Source organism: Larus michahellis, chromosome 6, assembly GCF_964199755.1.
Source record: "Larus michahellis chromosome 6, bLarMic1.1, whole genome shotgun sequence".
NCBI classification, from domain to species: Eukaryota; Metazoa; Chordata; class Aves; order Charadriiformes; family Laridae; genus Larus; species Larus michahellis.
Window position 1 is genome coordinate 58932624 of NC_133901.1, and position 26890 is coordinate 58959513.

Here is a 26890-nt window from a genome sequence, read left to right on the forward strand (position 1 = left end):
GCTTGTCCTGAAATGGCTGAGGAGCACCCATCTGATAACGTCTCACTTCTAAGCAGAAGGGCTGTAACTTCCAGAACAGTTGCAGTTCCTTCAGAAGCAAATCTCTTTCTGTAGTCTCTGAGGTGAGCAGCAGCAACATATGTAAAGAAGGAGCTGCTGAGATGAGAAAATGTAAAAGTCATAAGGGATGCCGAGGCTGGGACGGCTATGGAATTAACAATTGGGAATCGTTAATGCAGATGGAGACTTGCCAGAAAACTGGGAGGCAGGGTGCCTACAAAACATCCTCTTGCACTGCTCTTTCTGTGTTTCGTTTATACCAGTAGATTGAATATTAGTTTGTGGTGTGAACACGTGGAGACCCGTGGAATGGTTGAGTGCATAACATACTTGAGGGGCACTCTCCAGCATCACGAGATCTGAATGAAAATATTTGAAGAACTTTTTTTTTTAAGCTAGTTTGAGGTCCTTTACAGGTAAAGTACCTTCTAAATCAATGATTATTGAATTTGAAGCATTTGGTACTAGCTCTACTAGTTAATAAATTGCTCAGTAGCTTGTGATTCTATTGCTGGTTTTCCGTCAGCTGGCTGACTCTCAAAGGGGAAAGGTCTAGATGAAAACAGGATTGCTCTGCTAACCTCTGTGACAAATCTCTGAGGCTGTGGCAACTCTTGTCAGGTATTTTTCTAAATATTGACTGACAGAGACCAATGCCAGCACAGATTATTGCTTGTCTTCATATTGGGAGTGTCTCTTGTTGCAGTTTAAAATGACACAAGCATTTTTTTGGTAATCTTTGCTGTGTAGTTATCTTCCCCAGTTGCCATCCAAATTTGGGCTCGCCTTTCTATCTTGATTTTTGCTACTCTTAAACATCTAAATCCACATGACTCTCATCATTTTTGCCATTGTTTGAGGTTCCTGTCCTGCCTAAAGTATATTATACAGTAGCTTTTTGATACTGACAATGCAGTGATGAATTCATGCTCACATTTTCTATGTACTGACCGCAGGGTCTGAAGAAAACATCTGAGTCTCCCTCTTAGATATAAAATAACATACAACATGTTAACTTATCTTACATATAAGACCCCTTTTGGAGCCTTTTAAATTTTCTAGTCCGGTGTTGGTTCTCATAACAGCCTCTTTAATAGAGTTGTTTGAGCGCCTTCTATTTGCACATTAGGCAGCCTGTCTATAGCAGTTGCTTGTTTGTGTCACCCTTTTCATGGGTGAGAGGAAGTCTGCAGAGTGAAATGGGGTTTGGTAGGGTACTTTAAGACAAACTTCTCAGTGACTAAGCTGGCTCTCAGGGCAGAGACTTTCCTTGTTTGGTTTCCTGCACTAATGCAGTCTTATCTTTCTGACGTTAAAGCCAATGAACTGTTTTTAGACTGGAAAGAGTGGTTGTGCCCATGCATATCAGTCTGACTTGAACTAAGGGCCTCTGGTATTATCCTCTGGTTATCCATGCTGGTTTTGACATTCTGTCCACCGTGACTCTTTAAAGGCACTGCTCAAATATATGTTAATGGATTCTAGCCTCTGGTGTTTAGCTCTCAATTTATGTTATTAAAAAATCCAGTGTATGAATCATAAATTGACTTCTTTCTTTGAATATGAAGCTCAAGTGGAAGAAGGAAGTTTATAATAAGTGGAAGAAGGGACTGACCCCTTGGGAGGATTACAAGAATGCCACCAGAGCGTGCAGGGATGAAACAAGGAAAGCCAAGGCCGCCTTGGAATTAGACCTGGCTAGGGACATCAAGCACAACAAAAAGAGCTTCTACAAGTATATTGGAAGCAAAAGGAAGACCAGAGAAGTTGTAGGCCCACTGCTGAATGAGGCAGGAGTCATGGTGACGGAGGATGTGGAGAAGGCAGAGTTACTGAATGCCTTCTTTGCTTCGGTCTTTTCTGCTCGGCCCAGCCCTCAGGAGTCCCAGGCATTGAATAAAGTAACAGGGAAAGAAGACGACTTCCCTTGGGTTGAGGAGGAGCGAGTGAGGGACCAATTAGATCATCTAGATATTCACAAGTCCATGGGCCCTGATGGGATGCACCCGAGAGTGCTGAGGGAGCTGGCAGAAGTCATTGCTGGGCCGCTCTCCATCATCTTTGAAAAGTCCTGGAGAACAGGCGAGGTGCCTGGGGACTGGAGGAAAGCCAATGTCACTCCAGTCTTCAAGAAAGGCAAGAAGGAGGAGCCGGGGAACTACAGGCCGGTCAGCCTCACCTCCATCCCTGGAAAGATGATGGAACAGCTCGTTCTGGGTGTCATCTCAAGGCATGTGGAGGAAAGGAAAGCTATCAGAAGTACTCAGCATGGATTCACCAACGGGAAATCATGTCTGACTAATCTGATAGCCTTCTACGATGGCACGACTAGATGGATAGATGAGGGGAGGGCGGTAGATGTGGTCTACCTTGACTTAAGCAAGGCGTTTGACACGGTCTCCCACAGCATCCTCATAGGGAAGCTTAGGAAGTGTGGGTTAGATGAATGGACAGTGGGGTGGATAGAAAACTGGTTGAAAGATAGAGCTCAGAGGGTTGTGATTAGGGGCACAGAGTCTAGTTGGAGACCAGTGACGAGTGGTGTTCCCCAGGGGTCAGTACTGGGTCCAGTCCTCTTCAACATATTCATCAATGACCTGGATGAGGGGATAGAGTGCGCCCTCAGCAAGTTTGCTGATGACACCAAGCTGGGTGGGGTGGCTGACACACCGGAAGGCTGTGCCGCCATACAGAGAGACCTGGACAGGTTGGAGATCTGGGCAGAGAGAAACCTTATGAAGTTCAACAAGGGCAAGTGTAGGGTGCTGCACCTGGGAAGGAACAACCCCATGCACCAGTACAGGTTGGGTGCTGACCTGCTGGAGAGCAGCTCTGTGGAAAGAGACCTGGGAGTCCTGGTGGACAACAGGATGACCATGAGTCAGCAATGTGCCCTTGTGGCCAAGAAGGCCAATGGCATCCTGGGATGCATCAAGAAGAGCGTGGCCAGCAGGTCGAGGGAGGTCATCCTCCCCCTCTACTCTGCCTTGGTGAGGCCGCACCTGGAGTACTGTGTCCAGTTCTGGGCTCCCCGGTTCAAGAGGGACAGGGAACTGCTGGAAAGGGTGCAGCAGAGGGCTACAAAGATGATTGGGGGACTGGAACACCTCTCTTATGAGGAAAGGCTGAGGGATTTGGGTCTCTTCAGTCTGGAAAAAAGACGGCTGAGGGGTGACCTTATCAATGCTTATAAATACTTAAAGGGTGGGTGTCAGGAGGATGGGGCCAGGCTCTTTTCAGTGGTGCCCGGGGACAGGACAAGAGGCAATGGGCACAAACTTGAACATAGGAAGTTCCACCTAAACATGAGGAGGAACTTCTTTACCCTGAGGGTGACAGAGCACTGGAACAGGCTGCCCAGAGAGGTGGTGGAGTCTCCAACTCTGGAGACATTCAAAACCCGCCTGGACATGTTCCTGTGTAACCTGCTCTAGGTGACCCTGCTCTGGCAGGGGGGTTGGACTAGATGATCTCCAGAGGTCCCTTCCAACCCTATGATTCTATGATTCTATGATTCTATGATTCTATGATTCTATGATTCTATGATTCTATGATTCTATGAAATCGAGTATGAGCCAACACTACGCTTATCATGCAATGGGCAAACCACATGCTGGGTTACTGTAGGAAAAGCATGAGCAGCAGATTGGGGGAAGTTATTACCTCTTTGCCATGACACTGGGGCACTCACTTAAAATACTGTGTCCTCTTTTGGGCCTCCCAGTTTAAGAGACGTTGAAAAACTGGAGAGAGTCAAGGGTGGTCGGGGTCCTAGAGCATGCGAGCTATAAGGAGAGCTGGAGGGAGCAGGGCTGGTTTAGCCTGGGAAAAGAAGATGCAGAGTGATCTAATGGGAGCCTACAGCTGTTGGGAGGGTAGTTACAAGTTTGTGGGGTCAAGCCCTAGATAATACAAGGGACTACAGCTCTGAATTGTAGTACGGGAGATTCTGGAAGGGCTTCAGGAAAAACTCGCTCACAAGGAGGGTGGCAAAGGACAGGGAACAGTTCCTGAGAAGGTTCAGGACTTAGCTCAACAAAGCTACGATGGCCCTGATCTAGCATTGCTGATGGCTCCACTTCAAATAGGAGGCTGGATGGGAGACCTCCAGAGGCCCCTTAAGATTTCACAGAAGAGTTTGATTTTTGTTTTGTTTTGTTTTTTTCCATCCAGCTTCATGCCCTTCAGGAAGCAGCTGTGTACTGTCACCAAGTATTACCAACTATTCCTTGCCCTGTACAAAAGGAAACTCTGTGCTGTTGCAGCAAGTGATCGACTCTAGTTTTATTTTGGTACAAATTTATTTATCACTTGTCTCTTTTGAATAAGAACTTTCTCAAGCTAAAATCTTATGGCTAATCATAGATGTCAGGTTAATCCTGACAAGATGATGCATTTAAAAGTAAGACTTGTTATGGGGCTGGCTCTATCATGTTTCTTCCTGGTCTCTGAGGGCAACACCAGTTGACCATAGATGCAGTCATTTTCTATTTTAGTGTAAGCTCACTTGCTCTATTGCTCTGCAGAGTCCCCAGTCCTTCTGCTACATCTGACGTGTCCTGCTTTACTCCCGCGAGCTGCCCTCTCTCGCTGCCCCCTCAGGCTGGCAGTCTCCAGAGTAATTCCCATATTCTCCCTTCTGTCACCGCTGGGTAATCAGGCACCCGGTGCTCAGCAGTGGGGTTTGCGGTTTTTTCTGCCTAATAGGATTTCCCGCAGTCTAACATACTCACTCTGTAAAGCCAAATGAGCTTCTGCCATCATCTTTTTTTCCTTGGTCTTTTCCAGGACTTCTCTGGTCAGATGTTAAAACTTTAAAACTGTGAAGTATTTGAAGGGGTGCTTCTTCTGAAGCACATTGGGCTTAGGCAGGCTGTGGCATGACAACATTCTTCTACGTGATGAAAGGATTCTTTTTGCTCAAGTTCTTTCTGATGGTGCCACTTGAAGCATTTGTCAAATGCAACAATGATAAGCATTGTTTGACTCTGGTGTACATACCTTAATGTTGTCCTCTTCAGTTGTTTAAAAAAAAAATCTGTGGAGTCTCTTTAATACTCCAAAATAGCCTTAAAAGTGTTTGATGAACTGGAACAACTTAAGTAATGCTTATGAATCCACTCTGAACAAGAAGCAAGAAAAAAAAATAATAAAACTGGCAGGAACTTTTTGGATAGGCTCCAAACACTTTCGCATGTCAAAACATTGTTTACTTTGAAAGCTAAGCTAAGAGCTAAATTCTTATCTCTTGAATAACAAGCCAACTTTTTGGTTATCATAGATGTGCTGGGTCCGGTTGAAGTTGGGGGAGCGTAAGGTGTAGTTCTACTCCTGCTGAGCCTGAGCGTTTTCAGATGGTGGTGACTGAGTTGAAGACTCATCTACTGCTGTCCTAAATATTATTACTGTGTATTGCAGTTGCGAAGGATGTCTCATTGCAAGTGATGTATTTTTGCAACAGACGCTTCTAAGCAAATGTATGTTGCTTTCCTTTGTTTCCGTCTCTCCTGCACTGTCGTTGTGCTTTAGAAAAGCAGTCTTCTGCATTGAATTTCAGACCTCTTTGAGCCTTGGCTTCTCTGCTCACTGTAACAAACACTTGGTGCTTTGTGCTTTTGATTAAATGGCACTACTTCCCCTCCTTCAACAAAACCAAGCTTGCAAGTCTCAAAAAATGTTATTCGTGGCTTTATCTGTTCTTAATTTTATCACTGTTCGACCATGACCACAGATTCCAACTCTGTTATTTTTAGTTTAAAAAAAATAACAAACCCCAAACCTGCAAACCTTGAAAATGAAACTTTGCACAATTCAGTGACCTTTGCTTGTCATGATTGTGGGTATACTGGGAATATCTCATGGTAGAACAAATTTATACTTCAATTCAAAGGAAGAGGAAGAAATGCTCTGCCTAGAGAAAGCTTATCCAGGGCTTGTTAGGATTATTAACTCTTTAGGTACTGCAGTATTATGACACTTGATCAGTATACAGAGGCCATGATTTGTGCTTTCCTGAAATTAAAATCTGCATTTTTTTTTTCTCTCTAAGGTAAAGTTAGGTTGTTTTCAAGGGCCTGCCTGATATACATCATCAAGGCAATATATTGATGCAGCATGGAAACAAATGTGTTGTGTGTGTGAGCTCTTGCTGCTCCGATGTTTCTTGGCCTGAAAGAAAACAGATGGAGCTGTAAGGTACAGGTTTGGAGAAATTGTCAGGAAAAACTCGTCATGCAGAGAGCCTAAAGATAATGGTATAGCATATGTCATGGTTATATTCTCTGCAGTGCATGAATTGTAGTGGGGAACTAGCTAGTGGAACTAGCTTCAGAAATATTAAGATGATGTTCATGAATTAGAGGCTTGCAGTTGGCTGAGCTTGGTAACATTTACCCCAGAACACGTCAGCCTGAGAAGTCTGAGCCCCTGCCGTTGCAGGGGGGGACAGGCTGTAGCATTACAGGAGGTTGGAAAATGGCAAATGCTGTTCTTCACCCCACCACCCCCCAAAAAAACCCCAAGAAAATGAACCCCAAAAATGCAAAAACCTGAGGTTTCTAATTGATCAATCAGACTTCAAGTCTTAAGAAACTGCTAGGAAAAACAAACCATCTAGAAGGTATCCAGGGAATAATGGATGTTCCAGCATGGATTTATCAAGAATAAATCAGAACAAATTAATTGTCATGAAGTTACAGGCACCATGGGAAGCAGTGAATGTTGGTTACCTTGATACTAGTGAGATTTTTGACATTGTCTTTTCCAACGAGTATGTGAGCGAGCTGAGGAAATGCGATCTTGATGAAAACTAAAGAAAGACGTATGCGATACTGTTTGGATATTTAGACCCTGAGTAATTGTCAATGTGTAGTCATCAACCACAAAAGATGTGTAGTTTAAATTCTTTTAAAATCTGTTCTAGAGCTCATGCAATTTGGTATTGACCAGGATGATGAAATGCAAAGTATCTTGATGAAATCTGCAGACACAGCAAAGCACTAGGGCATAGACGGTTGGAATTCAGAGCAACTTTTGCAAGTAGCAAAATAGTCTGAAGCGCTGATGTGTGGTAAGGTCAGAAGGCGCAACTAGTGTGGGCTCCTGTGCTTACACAGGAATAATCCAATGCGCCATTATCAGCTGGGGAAAGACAGCAGTTCTGAAAGCAGAAGACGACTGTTTGGAGTTACTATCACCAGTCCGGAGCTGGTATCACCAGCGAGCTATCCCTAAACCAACACGGTCTTCATGCTGAGAGATAACAGTGAAATTATTCTGATGTATAAATGTAAATGTTCTGTGTATTGTGTATGATAGGGTCCTGCTGGCAACACCTTGAAGGGAAAGGGAGAGCATTGTATCTCATTTTGGGCAAAAAAACTTCAAGTCAGATGCATCCCAGTTGGAGAGAGTCTGGAAGACAGCAGTAAGAATGACCCAAAGGTGCAGAAAATACGACCTGTGGAGGAATGATCAAAAGAGTTATGTTTATTTAGTCTAGGGAAGAGAAGAACAAAGGAATATGTGAGAACAGTCTTCCAATATGCAAAAGGTTGCTGTAGGGAATAAAGTAATAAATTGTTGGTGTGCCTACTGGGGATACAAGAGACCTATCACTACTAAAATTTCTGTAAGGTAGGCTTAGGGTTTGTCATTAGGGAAAACCTTCAAATGATAAGTGTGGTGAAGCACTGGAATAGTTGTAGATTCCCAACTGCTGCATACCTTTGAGAACAAGTCAAACTATTCATGGATAATTTTCAGAGAGAGTTGATCCTTCCTCTGGGTGGGGGCAGAGTAGGAGCCTTCATCATTTCCTTCGTATTATAAATATGTCTTGACTGACTAGCTGTCCTCTTCAGGTCTTCTAAACATAATTTTTGATAGTTCCATAAATACATAATTTATCTTTTTTCATAGTTTCTTGCTTACTAGTGCACTAAAAGATACGAGTTTTGAAGTCTCAGTTAATTTAAAAGTTGAATTTTAATATTTAACCTTTGACTAGTCAGTAGTAGGAAGCTGTTTGTGTCTTGGCGACTGCAACACATTAGTAAGAAAAATCTACAAACACGGGAAGTAAGCATGCAAGATGCAATTTGTGGGTGGCAATTTAATGTAGATTTCAGCTGATTACTTCAGGAGGAACTTGCTTATATGAATTATTCCTTAGAAAATTTATTACACTTTTGAAAAGTGTATTATACAGAACTAATTCCAGCAGGTACACAATGAGTTTTACGTGTTGATAGCAACATGCCAAAACAATAACCAAACTAGCTATAGCTGATGTATTGTGCTGGGGTTTTTTTCCGCACAAACACCTCTCTTGGCATGTCTGCACCCTCTGCACTGTCGTGGTGAAGGATTCCCTTTTCAGAGGATGAGGTATGAAATATCTTCTCTTGTCCTTTAGTTATTTCTGTGAAACCTGCAGGAACTTAGTATCCATGAGCTTCTGTCCTCAGTCATGATCAAGTCCGTGGGCCAATTTCCCAAAGTTTACTGGAAGGGAGGATGGTTCTGACTGCTGCGTGCAAGCGCCTGAGGCAGCACAGCCACACAAGCCTCCGGCAGCCAGGCTGAAAAGCAGGCCCAGAATGAGGTATGTCTAGCCTTCCTTAGTTATTTCTGACATGTCATACTTTCTTCAGGTAGAAATTACTGTCTGGTGACTTGTCTGTAGTTTGGGGAAGCACGTACGCTGTTCCTGCCTACGTGTGCATTAGCCCGGTGCATCAGTTTGGGGCCATTATGCCAGCTCCACGTGCTGCAGTTTCCCCCGTTTTTAAACAAGGGTGATTACAGGAGTTGTAAGGACTGCAGGTATTGACTTCTTATTCAGCAGTTTTCATCTGATTTGAGTTAGCTTAGTCTGAGCTAGGGAGGCATTTTGTGTTTGACAGGCAGTATAACTTTTACACTGAAAATGGGACTCAGTGGGATTAGGTGTTTTGGCTGGGGTCACAGACCTGCAGCCATTAAGCAAGCAGATACCTTGTTCACCTGCTGCCCTGGTGTAACTGCTAGGCTTCATCTTCAGATCTTCTGGAGCCCAGAAAGCTTCAATGTGGTACCCTCAGTGACTCTTTCCTTGCCAACATGTTTTCAGACATTATTGACACAGGCCAATTTCTGTGTGTACAAAGGAAAATAAAAAACAAAACCCAACCCCAAAACAAACTCCTTGCTTGCTTGAATACAAATGAGGCTTGTCCAGCTTGTTTGTAAAACAGTGTTTATTTCTTCCCAGTAGGATGACTAAAGCCAAATAAAATCTCCCAGTAATTCATATATATTTTTCCCTGACTGTGCCTTTATATTTTTTTTTTTCAAACCCAGGCTGATTTATTGTTCTATTCTGGTTGCTATGGCTCTGTAAAATATATATATTTTTTCTATCATCTGTTTGTAATATTGACCAGTTTCCAGTGTAGAGCTGGCCCTGGCTCCTCTGTAGTATTCCAGGATTTTAGATTAAAAATGGGGGGGGATTAACTGGTTTTTTTTAGCTCCACAAAGAAGTATAAATCAACATTTCGTTTCAACAGAACCTGTTATGTGGTGAACTCTGTGGTGCAAACACTGAAACCATAGCACAGTAAATTGTCGTAGGTGAACAGGACTCAACCAAGTGCGCGGGCTGCGTGCCTTTATTCTGCAAAGGGGTATGGAAACATTAAGTCACTGGTTCCAATTTAACCCAAGTTTGTCATGGCCAAAAGCTCTCATCATCTGATAGTTATTCAGTGGTCCATGAGAAATTGGTTGGGTTTTAGCCTAATTCCTCTTAGACGTTTCCCATAAAACAAGCTGTTCTGTGAGCAGCAGCACAGATCAAGCCTGGTCCTTTACGTCTTCGTGCACCAGCCCCTTTCCATCCCACACTGCCGCAATAAATCCACTTCTCCCCATAATGCTGCCTATGAGCTCACCTCCCCGATATTTCCCATCTCTCCGCCCCATCTCCTAAGCCAGCCTTGTCACATCCCCGAGCTTCCAGCTGGGACATACGTGCTGTGGCTGGTACCAGACGATGTGCTGGCTGATAAAACAAACCGGCTGCTTGTGTGCGGAGCGGTTGGCTGACGTGCCGGGCACGACAGGCAGCTATTGAGCGCGTGCTTAGGTCTCCAACCTGTTGCTGGCTTCCTCCGGAGCTGGCTGGAGGCTCTGAAGTTGTTGAGGGGGGAAATGCCAAATGCAGCTCTTGTAAATTGTCCTGATAGGCATGGCAGCAAAATGCTGGTTGCGCATGAACGCAGCCCTTTTTACTCACCCCTGTAGATCACAAATAAATTTATGCAGCACTGCTAATAATCCAGAGAGGAGCATCTGTCTGCAAAGGTGTCGATCAGACAGACAACACTGAAGAGATCTCATGGAAAATGTTTTTGTCTGCAGAAAGGATGAGTCTAAGAGGAGACATTTTGTAAGCACATGAATGCATCTTCTCTTGAAATACTGTCCCAGGGTTGCACAGGGAAAACGCTGAAGGTGGTACTGGGTTTACTCTTATTGTCTTGTTGCTGTTACTGCTCGGGATGCTCAAGGGTTGAAACTTGCCTGCTGGCACTGTTTGATCACCCTGCGCTGCCCAAAGCTGGATGCCCAATACCTGCTGCATGTCCTGCCAGACAAGGCTGGTCCTGTTATAGCAGTTCTGCTTGTGTGTGTGTGTGTGGCCATTAGCTGACACACCAGGCAGTGCCAGTTGCAGAAAATCCTTCCTTTTGCAGCACAAGAGATGGCAGCTCGCGTCATGCCGGCCTTAGCCTGTGCGTGCAGTTGTAACCCACAGTATCTGAGCTCTCAGAGGAGAGACATTAGTGTTGCAGTGTGGCTTTATGTGTTTCTTCTTTGAGTGCGCTTAAAGGATGGGGCAGCGAGACACCTGTCAGTTTTCCTGACATGGCAACTCTCAGGCAAGTCTCCAGAAGCCTCCTCACTGTTTAGTTTTTGGCATCAAACTTTTTTTCTCTAATCTGTTCTGGTTTTTTCTGTGACCAGGATTTGGTCCAGCAGAACTTATTGAAAGGCATTTTTGTAGCTCTTCTTTTCCCCCTTCTCAAAGAAACTGTAAACTTCCACTGCCTGTTCTTAATGTCAAGATGGTCTTCCCAACACCTAGCAGGAGTCTGTAGGGAATAAGCATAGCAATATTGACCATCTGAACATCCAGGCTCTTTGGCAGAAAGAGACTGTCACTTGGAAAGGAGGGAAAGGACAGGTCTTGGCCCTGGTGACGCTGACACTGGTGCGTGGGTCAGCGTGCAGAAGTGCTTCTGGGTTCCCTAGATGAAATGAATGCAGTTCCTCTCTGCGCACTTGCAAAGCTTAGTATTATTTGTCTGTTTGTATGACCATAATTTTTGGGACCTTCAGAGTCCAATGTTTTTATCCTCACTTGTGACGGTAAGTGCTGGGTGTCAAGGCACAGGGGGAGGGAAGAGGTTTGAGAGGAACTTTATGGTGGCCCCAGCCATGGCTGAGGCTTCCCAGGCTGTGAACTAGCCCGCACCTGGTGGCCTGTCGTTCCTCTGTGTGAGACCTGTCTCGGTCAGAGTGGTTTCAAGTACGGGTGGTAAACTAGCTGAGGGCATGGAGCAGAAATACAGCTGTGAAAGCTGCTGAGTGCTCTTATGCCACCACGTGGGTAGTGTGCCCCTATTCTTCTTCCTAGCAGCATAAATGGAGTTGCATGACCTTAGATTTTGGCTGACTAAATTAACTTCACTTCTCTTTCTGTTCAGAATAGGTAGGGTGCTGCCCCTTTGCAATACTGGAGGCACCCCAGCACCAGGCTCAGTCCTGCCCTTTGCATTGGAGCACTGTCACCTCTTCAGCCGCTGATGGGACAAGCTGGCAATTATTTAGCTCTTGCTGGTTTTGGTGGGTAACGTCTCCCTGGCCCTTGTTTGGGACTTGCTAGGACATTGTGCCACACCAGAGAATCTCTTCTCCACAAAGTTCCTTTTGCTGCGGTGATAGAAAAGCCCCTGTAACCAGGGGGGGCCAGGTTTAAGAAGTGCTGGATGCTGTCTCAGGAGCTTGAGAGGAGGGGACTAACAGCACTGCTGCGTGACATTGCTTTTTACTTCGTCAGTACTGGTGGTGTGAACCTAGACTGGGCATGAGGCTCCTCCAGGCTTCCTCCCAGTCTGCAGTTCAGTGGTAGGAAAGCATAACTGGGAGCTCAAGAGTTTCCAAGGACACCTGTACCCTCATTCGGCTTGGAGGAGGAAAAGTCTATGGCTTATGTTGTCAGTCAGCTAGCTATGTAATATACATTAAAGCCTTTTCTTCTCTACCTCCCCAACCTCATGAAGTTTGGGCTTTTTTCTCTCCTGCAGTTTGTCTGGACTCATGGGTCAGGCTGAGTAGTTCCAATGCCTTGTCATGGAAGCCATTATTGTCTCTCCAGCTTCTAGCTCTCAGCTGAGAACAGGTCTTTGACCTTCTCCGGCCTCAAAGGGTAGGTTGACACTAAAGCATGGAGAGGCTTTGTGCCAGGAGCAGAGGCACAGAAAGTCTTTGTTCTTTATAAAAGACTTTGTTGAAATAGAAGGAAAGCTGTCTTCCCCCGACTGCTTTACTGATTGCATAGTATTTCTGGGCAGTGAGGGATCTCAGTGCTGCCTGAAAGAGGAGGCTTGTTTTTAGCTGCTACTGCAATTTAGATAAAGTAGGTTTAGGTCCGGTTTGAGTTGGCTAGATTTCAACTGATGCTGTCCCTTTTAATTCTGTCAACTCATGTCCTGTTCCTGCCTGGGAACTGAACTTGGCTCGTTGCTTTTCAGCTGTTCAATACAGTTCATTCACTTGGTTTATTTAAAAAAAGAAAAATGGGGGGAAAAAAAAAATAAAAAACGGGAAAAAAAAAAAAAGACCCATCTCTGTGCTTTGCATCAGTCCATGTGCCCTGAGGCTGCTCCCAAATGTCAGGGATGGACAAAGCAGCAACGCTCGTAGATCTGATACACGGGTGCATTTATAAATGCACAAGTCGTTTTAGCCTTCATACTGCATGTGGGAGAGGGAGGAAAGAAACTGGCATGGAGACCCAGACGAAGCTGTGTGACACATACCCGTGCAAGGCTGCCACAACAGCTGAAGTGGTGGGAGGACAGCCAGCGGGCCCTGCACCCTGGGATGCTTGGATGGTGGCCTCTAGCAGGTGTTTATCCTGGGTGGCTGCGGTTTAAGATCAGACCATCAGCAAGATCAGTCTTGCTAATGTCTTCTGCCAAAAGTGGAGGGGAGCCGAGCTCTCAGCGGGAAGCCTTTTCTCCATCCTCCCGGCTGCAGGAAGGTGAGGAGGAGCTGACATACTGGGGACCAGCAGTTCCTGTTAAGAAGAGCATCTCTGACTCCTGGGTAAGGAAGCCGGGGAGAAGCTGCACACGGTCAGCCCAGCCTTGGACAAAGGCTCTGTCCCCTGTACTGAAGGAGGAATGCAAGACAAAGGAAACAGCTCGGGGAAGGCAGAAAACTCCCCCTCCTGCTGCTGTGAGGTCCTTTGGCATCTTATATATGAGGGTTTTGTCCCACATGGCCTTTTCTGAGAAACGGAAGCAGCCGCTGTAATAGTTAAAGGCTTCAGCACAGAATAATGCTGCCTGCTCCTATCAAGGAGCTGAAAGGCACAACACAGAGGGATTGTTCGGCAGTCGCAGGAGCATCCTCTCTTGCTGCCTGTGTGCAATTGTTTGGGATGCACAGAGGAGAGTTTTGAAGGTTACATGTACTGAGTAGCCTTGTGAAAAGGACTGCTTTTTTCCCTTGACAGCTGCCAAGTCCGTGTTAGACGAAACTGCAGAGGAGAGTGGACTGAGCTGGAAGTTGGGTTCACTGTTAAATATCCACCTTCTTACACTTTCTATTGAAGATCTGTGCAGCAAGTGGTGCTCAAACTGTGCTTTCTGACTAACCCACTCCGCCTGCGAGAGAGGCAGTACGCGGAGCTCGTTACAGACCATCTTCTGACAGCCTCAGATGCAAAGATCCTTTGCAGCAGCCTGCTCAGCCAGGAGGCAGCAAATGGGCACAGCAGGGGAAGCGTTTTGTTCTTGGTGGGGAAGAGAATCAGGGAGAGTGTATTCAGAAGCTGCAGACAGCCCAGAGCCTGCAGAAAGTGGACTCTCCTGCTTTTTGGTTTAAAATCAGAGGCTTAAAGGAATCATCTTGTAACACTTGGGATGGTGTTTCAAAAGGTGCTCCATAAACAGGCTGGCCATTTTACATTTGAACCATAAATATAGCTCTTAGAAACACACAAACTTAGTCCCTTGCACTACTGTAATGGGTTGGTAGAGCTCAATGCGTAACTAATATTTTACACAAATGTGTGTGAATACAAAGTTCCTCTGTTTCCTGCCCTTCGGCCTCCTGCTTTGCCAAAGTAAAACAAAAGTTTGGCCTGCGCAAGCTTTAAATTCCTGAAAATTTAAAAGAAAATAATCAACCACTGAGAAAAATGCTACAGTGTGCTCTTAAAGACCCCTGCCCTTCCTCTCCGTTATAAGCCCCAGATCTAATGCCCAGGTAACTAGAACTCTTTTCTGAAGAGATTACGATGTGATAACTCCGTAGGTGTTTTCTCACAGACCGTCTCCCCTTTCTTGAGTAATATTTGCTAAAAGCGATACCCTAGTGGAGTCTAGCAGTCTTTCTGTCAGACGCCTGTGCTGTGGAGGTTACAAAAAGAAGCTGCTTACATCTTCTTTGGGTCCTTCAGAGGAGGACAGTGCCTTGGCTTCCCTTTCAAGCTCCTTGAAAGCTCTTCAACAGAAATGTCTTGTAGACAGATATCTAGGGGGAGATCACAAGTGACTCTATAGTCTCAGGGTGTTCTGTGTCCATCTAAGCATCCATTCTTCTCACACGCAAGTATGTAGGAGGTCCAAAAGCAAAGAAAAAATTATTTTTCACCTGCAGTTCTCTTCCCTTGCTGAGGACACTTAAAGGTTGCTAAATGCTGTGGGTACAAGTCTTTGTTCTAGTAGCACCTGTCTGGGAAATCTTCAGGTAACCGTAAGACATTCTGGCTTTCATGCGCCAGAACACAGGATAGGGTTTTTAAATGAAGGGCAAGTGTCTCTTCAAATTTGCCACGTGGGTCACATAATCTGTAAATAAACTATCATTAAATACCTATTTTGGGCTGAGTCCTTATCTGACAGGAGATCCTGCTGTATTACATCCTTTCTTGCTCCTGGGCCTCCACCCCATCCTGAGGCTATTCAGTTTCTGAAACTATTGAAGACATAAGCGCAGCCCTGTGAAGGGGAGCTGTAAAACACACCTTGTTCAGGTGAAGGATGCAGAAAGCTGGTGGCGGCGCAGCTGGACAGAGGTGTAAGGCTCGCTTGCCTGGCCTAGAGCTCAGGATTTGGCAAGTGCTTCACTGTTGCTCCCTTGTGGTTGCTGGGCTGGGGAATGGAGAAGGTAAGGAGAAGATTGTCCCACTTGCCTGTTAGAGGAGGTGAAAGCAGCCAAGGGCGGTGGGTCTCAGTGATGGGCTGTAGAGGAGCAAAAGCTTGGAGCGGGAGAGCTTTGTGGGACTGCAAAGGCGCAACTCGCGTCTGTGCTCATTTTCTTTCTTAGCAATGCCAGGTAAGTCCTTTCATGCTGCTGTGCCTTCCTCCAGCCTTCCCTCCCTGTGGGAGGGAGCCATGCAGATAAATCTGTAGATAAGCGAGAAATGTGTTGCTGCAAAAGCAAAGCAAGGCGGGAGATGCATCCTGCCCCGGGCAGCGCTTCTGCCAAGGGGATGCCAAGCACAATGGTTGTGCCAGCTCCTACCTCAGCTGACTGCGAGGGCTGGAGAAGGCTGCAAGGAGCAGAGGTGGAGGAGCTGAATGAAGTTGTGGGGAGGAGAGGAAGCGTGGGAGGAGGTGGCTGGCGGAGCAGGCTGTGCGGAGTCAGGGAGAGGACAGGGGGCCCACCGCTCACAGAGGGTGGGAGCGTGCCCTGGGCACGGGAGTCACTCGCTGGGAGTCTGCGTGAGAAATTCTCGGAGGCTGCAGTCATGGAAATTGTATATGTGCGTAGAGATGGGCAGGGAGAAAGGAGCAAGCCAGACACGCAGATGTGTAAGGGATGGAAAGAAATGTCCTGGAAAACAGAAGAGGTAGAGGAGGCTCAGAACTAAATTGGTTGTTGTACAATAGGGTTTTAGCATTTGTTTTTCGGCTAAAATATTATACTCTCCAGTGTCATTTAAGGCATACAGGTGTCCGGGATCTACTTTGTGGTAAGAAAAGCAGCATTTGTAACTCCCATCAATGGAAGCTGCAGTGCAGCAAGACACATTTTCCACCATCCCACTGCCAGCAGGGGCGAGGGCGGGCTCTGAGCAGGGCACGGAGGAGTGAGGAATCACAATGTCCTGCTGGTGATGTCCCCTGGGGAGGCATGGGAGCCTCTTCATCGGGCTTTCAGTGCAGGGGACTTAAATGATCAAATAAGTTTATATATATTTGCATAAATTGGTGGGCCTCTGTTGAGAGGCTCATTAATTTTCCAGACTTAACAACATGGAGCTGTGCAGTAATCAACTTTGTATTTTCAACCTGCTGATCGATTTTAAAAAAAAAAAAAAAAAAAAAAATCTGCATCACACTCCTGTTTTCTGAAACTGTTGTCAAACCTCAGAGGTCAAGCAGCCCTTACAGTATTGATAATCTGTTTTTTTCCACACTATTTTTTTTTTTAAAAGAAGCTTTTGCCGAGGCCCCTTGTTTCTAAAAGCCCAATTTGAATCCCTGCAGCGGAGCTATTGTTTAATTGTACTCCAGGGATTTAATTCTTCCTAAGGCATCTTGTCTATGCTGTGTGTCTGCAGTAGGCAGCAGCACCGTGTGAATTTGCACCTCTTTGGAGTGCCTGGGCTGGGGCAGTTCCTGTTTCCCAGACAGGAGATAAAGGGCAGCAAAACTGAACTGAAAAAGAAAAACAGGGAGGAAAAGCTTTTCTTAACGTAATGCAAATATGTCATGGCTTGGATTCTGCTTGTATGTTCTTAAAACACGTTCAGCTTGAGTTGAAAATTAAATTATAAGCTAACTGCCAGCGGGCCCCATAGATTATATCACAATTGTTCTTCCCCTTTACCAATCCATGTGCTTTGTAGGTTAGGAAACTAAGCAGACAGACTGAATTTAGCATTAATTTGATTATCCCTAGATTATCTTAATTTAATGTGGCTGGCAAATGAGTTCAAATGAAGTATTTTTCTTTATACTCTGTTGTGTTTTTTTTTAATTTGCATCTGTGTAATGAGTTGCAATAACTATTACTTGGAGATTTTTAGACACGATTTTCATGTTTAGCTTATGTATCGGATTGTTACAGCTACATCTTTGCATGCGTGCTTAAATCCATTATTGAGCTAGTTAGAAATATATTCAGTAGCTGTGGTGAAAAATATAGCTAATACATTTTAGTGTTGGACTCTGCATCCACCCTTAGTTTCTCTCTATTAATTCTCGCTGTTCAGTCTGCAAAACGGTACTGAAAAACAGCATCGAATCTTAGTTGTGACAGATTGCCAGATTACCTTTTTTTTTAACAAAGCCAGACTGAATATTAAAAATGTGTTGGAGAAAATATGTTTATATAATAAATTATACAGACCGTGCATGGGGTAATAGCAATGCAATAAATTACATTGTTTCTGTAAGTACAGGATAAGCTGCATTCAATTTAAACGTCTGGCTGCATCGCTGTCATGCTGGTCAGGATCTCACTGGGGGCCTTTTTAACATTCCTGCACCCGTAAGTCATGGAGTTGAAATCCTTCTTCGCTTTGCCCTCGAATACAGAATTTCTCTGACATCTGTGACTCACTGCCTGCAGTTTAGCTGCGATCTCACAGTCGGACACAAAATGCAGGTTTGTACCCCTTAGAGCAGCGAGTTTTCAAGCCGCTGAGTGATGCGGATAACGGAGGTCTGGCTCTTGTGTGGGATGCGGTCATCTTGTTTGTGTGCCAGCATCCCCAGTGCTACACACTGGCACAAATTTATTGAGTATATTTTCTTTTTAGACCAAGCTAGCAGAGAAGTGCCAAGCATTGTGCTAGCACAGCTAAGCAACATTACTGGCTCAAGGGGGTGATCCCGGTGGTCGCTGCTTTCTCAGGGGGACAGGCAGGATTGTTTCTTTCAGCGTTACCTTGCACATATCCCAGAATAAAGTGATGGTGTAGTGATGGCCTGGCTTTCTGCAGAAACAAGAGAGGCACGCAGCAGCTTGCTTTTGAAGGATATGAGTGCAGCAGAGCAGCTGTTTTCCCAAAACCAAGTACACTTGGTAGTTAACGCACTTAGGGCTTCTCCCACTCTGCGCAGCATCAGCTCATCACCTGTAACACACTGTCCGGATGGATTTATCTGACTGATTAATCTGAACAGTTTAACCCCTTTGTTGCGGATTTTAGCTGGCTTTTTGAAGGAGGCGGTGCCTTAGAAGAGATACAGAGGAACAGTCAGGCTACAAATGTTTTCTCCTAGTTTGAAAATCTACCTAAATAATTGCATGGTGTGACCGTGTCAGAAGGGGGAAGTTTCTGGCCTTTGGATGAAGCAGGGTGATGCAGTCTGAACTGCCCCAGGGCCAGGCTCAGCCTGGGGACTGTATGCCAGGCTGCGCATGGACCAGAGATATGCTTCATTCCCTTGCTGTCTCCTTGCTGGTGGAACAGCATCAACTCCTTGTTTTCCTCCATGCAACCCCCTATGTGTGCGCCAGAAAAGATACTTGACTCCCAGATGTCCAAAGAGCTGTTTCCCATCTGCTCTGGGTGCAGGGTAGCAAGCTCACTGGAGATGTTCCCACACGCAGGTTCAGCCTGGGGCCACCCTTTGGATGGATCTCTCTTAGATCCCAGTACTAGCCTTGGTTTGCCGTCCTTTTCAACCTACTCCCTGTGGCTATTCAAGGGAATAAGGGCTCCTAGCAGGATCCCATACATGTGAAACTGGCAGGTTTAAAAAAGAAATTGAAAATACCGTGGGAAGTAATCTGTGTTTCTCTCTAGAGCTAGGTAACACCTCTTGGGCGTCAACTGCATGCATTACGCTGTTTATAAAACATCTTGAGGCCAAGAATATGACTTGGTTTTATTTCTTTAGGCTTCAGCTATATTTAGTCAAATTAAAGGTGGGGGGGAATGCACTCCAAGAAAATACATGAGCAATGTTACACAAAGAAAATTTACTAGTCCACAGTGGAATGGTTCCCTCTGAGTTATTTCCCCAGATCTCATTATAGAGCAGTTGGATAGTAAAGTTAGGAGAGATTGAGCAGCTGAATTATGACCATTGCTGCATGGAGAAACCTCACCTGCTTTATGTGGGCTGTAAAAGAAAATGGATAATGACATTTTAAAGACTTCAAAATATGGGAAGCTTAACAGACTGTCTTATGGATGCTGCTTTTGCATAACAGAATAGTACGAGAGCTTGTCTAGGGCAAATTTAGAGACTTCTCATTTCTGTGGAGCTGGAGAGAGGCTTCAGATTTGCTCTTATAAATTATAAAATGAAATAGTAAGTTTGAAATGAAATGTTTTAATGATTTCCTTGCTGAGTTTTTACGAAATCAATACCTCCCTATGAAGCAGTTTGATTGAATCAGCATTCCCTAATAGAAAAAGAAAAAAATACCCACAAAAACGTAGTAGTTTTTGTTAAAACGTGAACTTGCAGTAAAAGAACGAGTTTCAAGTCCATGAGGATGGATCACTTTGCTGCATTAGGTTTAAGTCCTGTTAGTGCCCCTTCCAAGCAGGAAGGGTGCGAGTGTCCAAGAGGTTACTGTAAGCAAGCCTGCGTATTTACAACACATCCAGCGCTCCCGTGGTAACTGCTGAAGGATATGTATTTATCCTGAGGCAGGTCAGGTAGCTTAGCTCTTCCTTCCATGGAGGGAACATCTAACCACCTCAGTTTTACTGTGAGGCAGAAGTATTCAACAGCAGTTCCTGTGAATCAGCTCATACGCAGTAGTTTACTCCTGAGGATTTGCTGATTTAGCCATACACTAAAATAATTTGGATTTAATTTTTTAACATATTTTCTTTCAGTTCCTTTGCTATTTAATTCCTCCGGTTGATGGCTAGATCACTTCTGTGCTTTGCCATCTCTCTACATATTTGACAATTCCCTGGTGAGGTCCCAGTAACTTTCTCTGGTAACTATTGTCTTTGCTGTGCTCACCTAAGAAAACAAGGCTTATGCATCATGCTGTTCGCCTGCTTAGAAGGCTGACTGTCCTACCCTAATGGTGTTGGAACGTGTTGGCCAATGTCAAACAGACAGGTAGGGCTCTTGGAGAGGCTTGGTTCTCTCCAAGATGAGCAGGTGAGTGAAAATGCTAACTGTGCCCTCTGCAGTGGAGAAGGGTGGAGATGTGCTACGCTTGATCTTAGACACAAGTGAATCTAGATAGGGTCCTCCTGTGCGTGCCATAGTTGCGGTAACAGCTTTAGTCAGAGCTCCTTCCTCCTTGGGCAGTGATGAATCCATCCACAACATGCAAACCCACAGAGAAAAGAGTGTCCTTAGTTCCCCTGTTCATAGAATTCTTCTGAAGCTTACTCCTGAACATGGGAACACACCAACTGGTCACCCGTGTGTGAGGCTTGCTATTTATTAGAAGAATACATCAGACTCTTCCCATTATATAAAATGGTTTCCCTGGACATGTCACATCTCTTGGTGGCTTTGGTGTGGAGTCAGGTAATGCTGAAGTTCTAAGAGGCAGAAGCCCGCAGCAGCAAATGGTACCCAAGTCCTGGCAGACTGAATGTTCCCCTCTTGAAATGGTAGAGAAGGTGCTTGTTGAGTAGCAGCCTGGGATTTTTCACAGCTACCACTGAAAGCCTTCTCACCTTTTCCTGGATTCTGACTGCAAACGTTATCTTGTTTCATTAAGAAATACGGTGAGAAAGGACTTTTGTAACATCTGTTGTGCTTCAGTCCCTCCTCAAAACCAGTCAGAAATGTTGCCACAGCGTGCTAACCTGCACAGCATTGCAGCAGGTCAAAAGCGTTGTGATAGCAGAGCTTGTCAAGACTGAAAAGTGTTGGATCGATGGTTGCTGTAAATCGACGTGGATAAAGCAGAGGCTGTTCCCAAATCTACAAGGGCGTGGGACAGCATCAGTGTTGTGATGGGATCCTTGCAGAACCAGCTTTGCTGCTGAGGCTGTAAACTTTCAGGTTTACTAAACTGAGATAATTTGCAAAGGAATGTTCTGTGCTTATCTGAAGGAGGAGTCATGTTTTGGCCTAAAACTAGATGCTTGTAGCAGTGAGTCCTGTCAGACTGGGTCAGTGCTCTATGGACATGAACTTCTTCCTGTAATCTTTTATTTTTACATACAGTGTTTCTTTTGCATGTATATTAATATCTATTTTCATGTCTGTATTTTCAAATATTTAGTATACAAGTAGCTTCCAGTTGTGAGTGTAGGTGTCTCATTTGATATCTGCAGTAGGCATCAAAATGTGCACTGAGAGGTACGGCTATAAAACCCTGGATGTTGTTGAGAGACCCAGACTGGCATCATTATCGCTGAAGGTCCTCGTGCCATCCTTGGTTCAGAACAGTGCAAAACAGAGATCTCAGAAATGACTTTGGGGATGGCTGCTTCTCCGCTTAGTCCGCATGGTAACGGAGATACGGGGATGCATTTTTGGGAGCAAAAGGAGCTGTCTTTAGGCACATCTGACTGAAGTGTGTTGCTCCTTGCGAGGTGTTTGTGCTCCTCACGTACGTGAGATGCGCGCGCGTGTCCTGTGGCTGCTCATCTCTTGAATTTATGGAAATAGGTATGTACAGGTAGGAAATGCTGGCACATTGGACATGTTTGTGGAAGAAAGGCAGGTTGTACAAAGTGTGTTACTGACAGCCCTGCAAATGATAGAAAGGTGCAAAAACCACAGGAGACTTTTCATATCCATCTCTGCCATGATGACTTTGAGGATTTATCTGGATGTTTTATGTTCTAATTCAACATTCGTCAAAGCCCTAAATTTAGTTTTAAATTTACTTTGGAGGAATCACTTATGAAAACTTCAGGATTTTCTGTCTAAAACATTGTTTAAAACTAAAATGCTTCGAAACATTTTGATTGTCTTCCTTTGAAAACATGAGTGTGAAAGGTGGGAAGGGGGGATGCTCATCCCCGTTTCCAGCATGAGGCAAGAGAAAGTGGTTATCTAGTCTTTTGTTTCTGTAATTTCTTAGTTTCTGTGACTAGAAGTCCTGCAATTCAAGCCATACTCAGTGCTGCAGTGGTCTCTGTACAAGAGCTGATCTTAACATTCCATGTGGGTTACAATGCAGCAAGCAAAGAGCTGAGTTTCAGGCTCTAATTCTGAATTTTTGTACTCTTACAGGTTTTGATTCGGCCTCATGTTATTTGCAGAATATTTTTTTGGTGCTTTAATTGAGTAGTCAGTGTGAATTTTGTGGTGTTGGTGTGCATGCGAGGGAGAGGCAGATTTTTCTAAGTGTTCAGTGTTCACATGGACATAAACAGGTGGGTTTCCAGCAGAGACATTTGCATTTGAAAACCTGCTCTAAACGGGCTGGGCTTTCCCAGGAGAAGCAACACCAGCAGTGAAACCCAGCGATCGATCAGCATAGAATTGTGTGAGCATTTGATGGGCAAAATGTTGTGGTATAAAGACAGGGCCCAAGAATAAGCCCTTTGTGGCTTTGTTTCATTCCTGAAAACTGTGACTGAGAGGCTTTTATCATTTAAAAAAAAAAAAAATTTAATCAGCCACATTTTGGTTAACCTGGAAAATTTCACAAGATCCTTTGCAACATTCTAAATGCTGTTTCTTTAATCCAATTTTGATAATAAAAAAAATAAAATCATGTTTTTCATTTCTGTCTGCTTATATTTCCCCAACTCTGAAAGTAAAGTAATATCTGAACGACTCCTTTCAGTCGCAGAGCTGAAAGCGTGTAATTTAGTGTATGTAACGATAAACTCTCTTTCAAGCAGCTTGCATTCGCTGTTTTCTTTCTTTCCTAATTTTAACTAAGGAAAATATTCCCTTACTTATCACAACACTTCTGTTACATGCCTCATTTTTCGGGCAAAGTTCCTTATGGTATTTGAAGTTTATTTTAATTCTTAATCAAATGATCTGTCCAAGAAATTCATCTGAAAAAAATCATACATAATAAATGTTCAAATACACACCAATGGGGACACCTGGTGGAGAAGCTGGGAGTTGCCCAGGACACCCTGGACTAAACCCGGGAATGGGTGAGCATTAGTTAGCTCATCAGTGGGCTGTCTGCGAATAGTTTTAACCACAGCAACTGCAAGATAACTCTCATTAATTTACCTGCCTGCCACTGGCTCCCTCGGAGCATCCTGCACTTGCTGCTGCCTGAGAGTAGGTGCGTGCAGTCATGGTGGTGCCAATGCGCAGCAAGTGGCATCCAAGCACCCCGTTCCTTGGCGTCTGATGTTTAATGTGACTGGGGACAAAGCTGCAAGTAATGGCAAATGCTGTTTCTCTCTTGCCGCTGCAGAAGCTGCCACGTTCAAGGATTCTCAGAATAAACTCTGTAGATAGTTATTTAAGAGGTGTCTTATTGATGTCTATTGGGAAGGTGATGTGGGAAGGTTCAGTGAAGGTCCAGGACCATGTCTGCTTGTAGCTGCAGGGCAGAGGAGGACACTTCTCTGAATCGTATCCTGTTCTGTATCACATGAGATGCTCCAGTCTCTGCAGACAGCAACTCAAGTAACCACTAACATTTTTCAGTCTGCAGTGGAAGTCCTAGTCCTCCTCCAGTGGGCAAGGCCTCCCTTCCCTCCCTTCTGTAAGGGTGGTCTTGGGGGAGACCACAGGGAGGACAGCAGCCCAGACTGCCTTCATCACTGAGCTTGGCCAGGGAGAGCGGTGCTGTGCTTGCCTCTGACTTTGGAAGCAGGCAGGCACTACTCGGCTCATCCCTGGGGCACTACACCTATGTCAAAGGGCAGGCTTTGGCTTCCAGGCTGCTTATTTGTATGTGCTATAAAAGCTCTGCCTGGAGTGGGACAAGCACAAGACCGGAGGACAAGGCAGTCGGCTAGGCAGCGCTAGTGCACGCGTGCTCTAGGAACCGTGTGCAAATACAGCATGCTTTAATTAGTGTGAAAATGGGCATGGTTGGTTATTTTACTCCTAGCTCACTCAGAAAGCAAGCATTAGCCTTTCCTGTGATGGGGCAGGAACATACAGATGGGTTCTGGTGTGCCTTCTGGCATGCACCAGCTGTGGAACATGGGATTATCTGGGGGTTTTGTCTTTCTAAGTAGGAGAGGAGGAAAAGAAAAGAATGCTTACAGTCGTGAAGAGGGAAGGATAATTTCTGGCTCTTGGTTTTGATGCAGTCTATTCTGACGCAGAGTGAAATTTATAACCTACTGGTTTTCTCATTGTTTGGGAAAGAAGGAACATATTAATTATAATTCTGCACCAGAGCCACCAGACAATTGAGAGAGAAAGTGACTTAGACTATCACAAGTTGGGCAGCAGACTGTGGATTTTTATTAGATATAGCAGAGTATTATTTGTGTTTAATTCACATTTCAAAACCTTTTCTCTGTGGCAAATCAGAGCTGCAAATTAAGTATGAATCGCCATCCCATAGGCATCCAGTATGGCCTGCTGACTCTCTGCGCCCTCTCACAAAATTAGACTAATGAGAGACGAGCTCATTTTATTTGTTGGTATTCCTGTTTTTTTGCCATTTTGCCACCATTTTTTGCCACAGGACTCAAAAGTGGGCAATTTTAAAGTCAGTGCTCGAATTCAGATGGCTCAGTGAGACTCCTTTCCTGCTTCAGATGCTTCAGCTGACTTGGAGACTCAGCAGAGCTGGCTGGAGGCAGTCACTGTGAACACCCACCAGCAACTGTCCTGCTCCAGACCAGAGGTCGCTGCCTGACAGCGGTCAGGAGCAGATGCTAACAGAATATTCTAGCAGACTTTACGGACTAAATATTTCTTGCTTCTCTTCCTTGCAGAAAATACCTTCTGCAGTGGTGACCATGTATCGTGGCACAGCCCTTTGGACAACAGTGAATCTAGAATCCAGCATATGTTACTGACAGAAGACCCTCAGATGCAGCCGGTGCAGACTCCTTTTGGGGTCGTTACTTTCCTACAGGTACAATGCAGCAATGGTGGCTCTGACTGTCACCTCCTGGGTGTGGAATGTGGCTAACATTACATTTCATTTAGCTTTGATAAGGCAGATGCTTATTATCCTGTCTTCCACCTTTCTTCCTTATTTGATTACCACGGATCTCATCTTTGAGTTGTTACTATGGAGGTATTCATTAAGCATTTTACCAGGATTGAGCAATGACACACTTGGTTCTCAAGATAGAGGTCTATCTGATGGAGAGAAGTTTTACACCCCGAAACAGACCTGGAGTTGAATATTACATTACTGCTCTGAAATTTCAAACATGAACATAGGGAAAAAAGCTGAGAGAAATATTCTTAAAAGGTAACGTAGAGCCAAATTGAAATTAATTCTATGGTGGTATCGGTAAGTGATACGCTGGTTTGAGAAAAGAAGAGTTTGGAGCCAGAGTCAGAGTTGCTTTAGCATTATTTAATGGCAGAAACGTAGCTTGCAGCATTGACACAAAGATTCTTTAGAGGCTAAGTGAGTTTTTCTGTATTGATCTACTGTTTAAGAAAGGTTCAGGTTTGCTCAGCAAAAGGAACACTTGAAAAATCCCTTGCGATTTAATCCTACTGTTCAGTGAGGGGAGCTTCCTTGGTCAAACAGGTTTGCTTGGTTTCCCAAAGTCCTTCTTCTCAATGATGTCTCTTAGATATGAGCTGCTTTGGATATTTTTAAATTGCATATGGAGTTATTAACCTTAGTGGAAGACCTGGCATAGTTTATGCCAACTGCTGATTTCTCCCCACTCTGTGGAAAAGCTTCTTCCATCCTGTGGGAAAATGCAAGTGTCTTTATCTTATTATTTAAGTTTCAAGTTGCTCCCATTTGTCTTTGGCTGTAGCTGCAACGTGTAAGGGCAAGCCCCTTTACCACGGACCTGCACAAGGCAACTGCTGTGCAAAGGCAAAGGCTTTCCTGAATTTTCTGAGGTGCCCAAAAGTCTGTGTTTTATCAATAAGAAAGAGATTGGTGTGGGATTTATCCATGAAAGGTGAGTTGTGGGACCTGGAAGGAGAGACAGAGAGCCAAGGTAAGCAGGGTGATTCCCGGCTGACACCCCAGTTAGTGCTGCATTAGTCCGCATCCCTTCTTTACTGCCCAAAAGGATCAAAGGACAGTCAACTTGTTGCATCCTGAGGCTCTCGGCCTCTAATCTTCCATAACACATATGGTTGACTTGTTTTTCCCCTTTGTTTGATGCTTGTTGTTATGGATTTATTTTGACCCGTGAGGTGAACGATTGCAAAAAGAAAAGGATGAATACAAAATAATTTCCTGTTTAGACTGTTGCTGTTTGTAAGTAATTAGTGAGTGAAGGCCCAGAGAAGGGGTGTCCTGGAGTGAGGGAGACAGAGGGAGATTCAGCCTGGGAGATGGGTGAGGATGAAGTGCATCTTCAAGGGCTGGGTCCTGAGAAAGTGAGCCCTGTGAGGGGCAGGGGAGGTAGGGTGTGCAGAACTGCGGATGTGCTGACGGTGATAGTTTTCCATGCAGATCTCTATTGGTGCAGATACGCGCTTGCGGCAAAGGCATGTCAGGCCTTTGCTGCTCATCAGAACTTAGTTTTCAGTTTTCCTCTTTTCTGATGAAACATCAGTTGAACAGA

At 44.8% G+C, this 26890-nt stretch overlaps 1 protein-coding gene across 5 annotated transcripts in view; it reads left to right on the forward strand.

Moving 5' to 3' along the window:
- SUFU (SUFU negative regulator of hedgehog signaling) overlaps positions 1–26890 on the forward strand; it is a 104229-nt gene that overhangs the window by 31585 nt on the left and 45754 nt on the right. For all 5 annotated transcript variants that reach the window (XR_012587662.1, XM_074592208.1, XM_074592207.1 and 2 more), the window contains exon 4: positions 25112–25254. Coding sequence is in view for 4 of the 5 variants with exons in the window: in XM_074592208.1 (XP_074448309.1) it covers positions 25112–25254 (143 nt within the window). In the remaining variant the exon portion in view is untranslated. The remainder of the gene's footprint in view (positions 1–25111; positions 25255–26890) is intronic.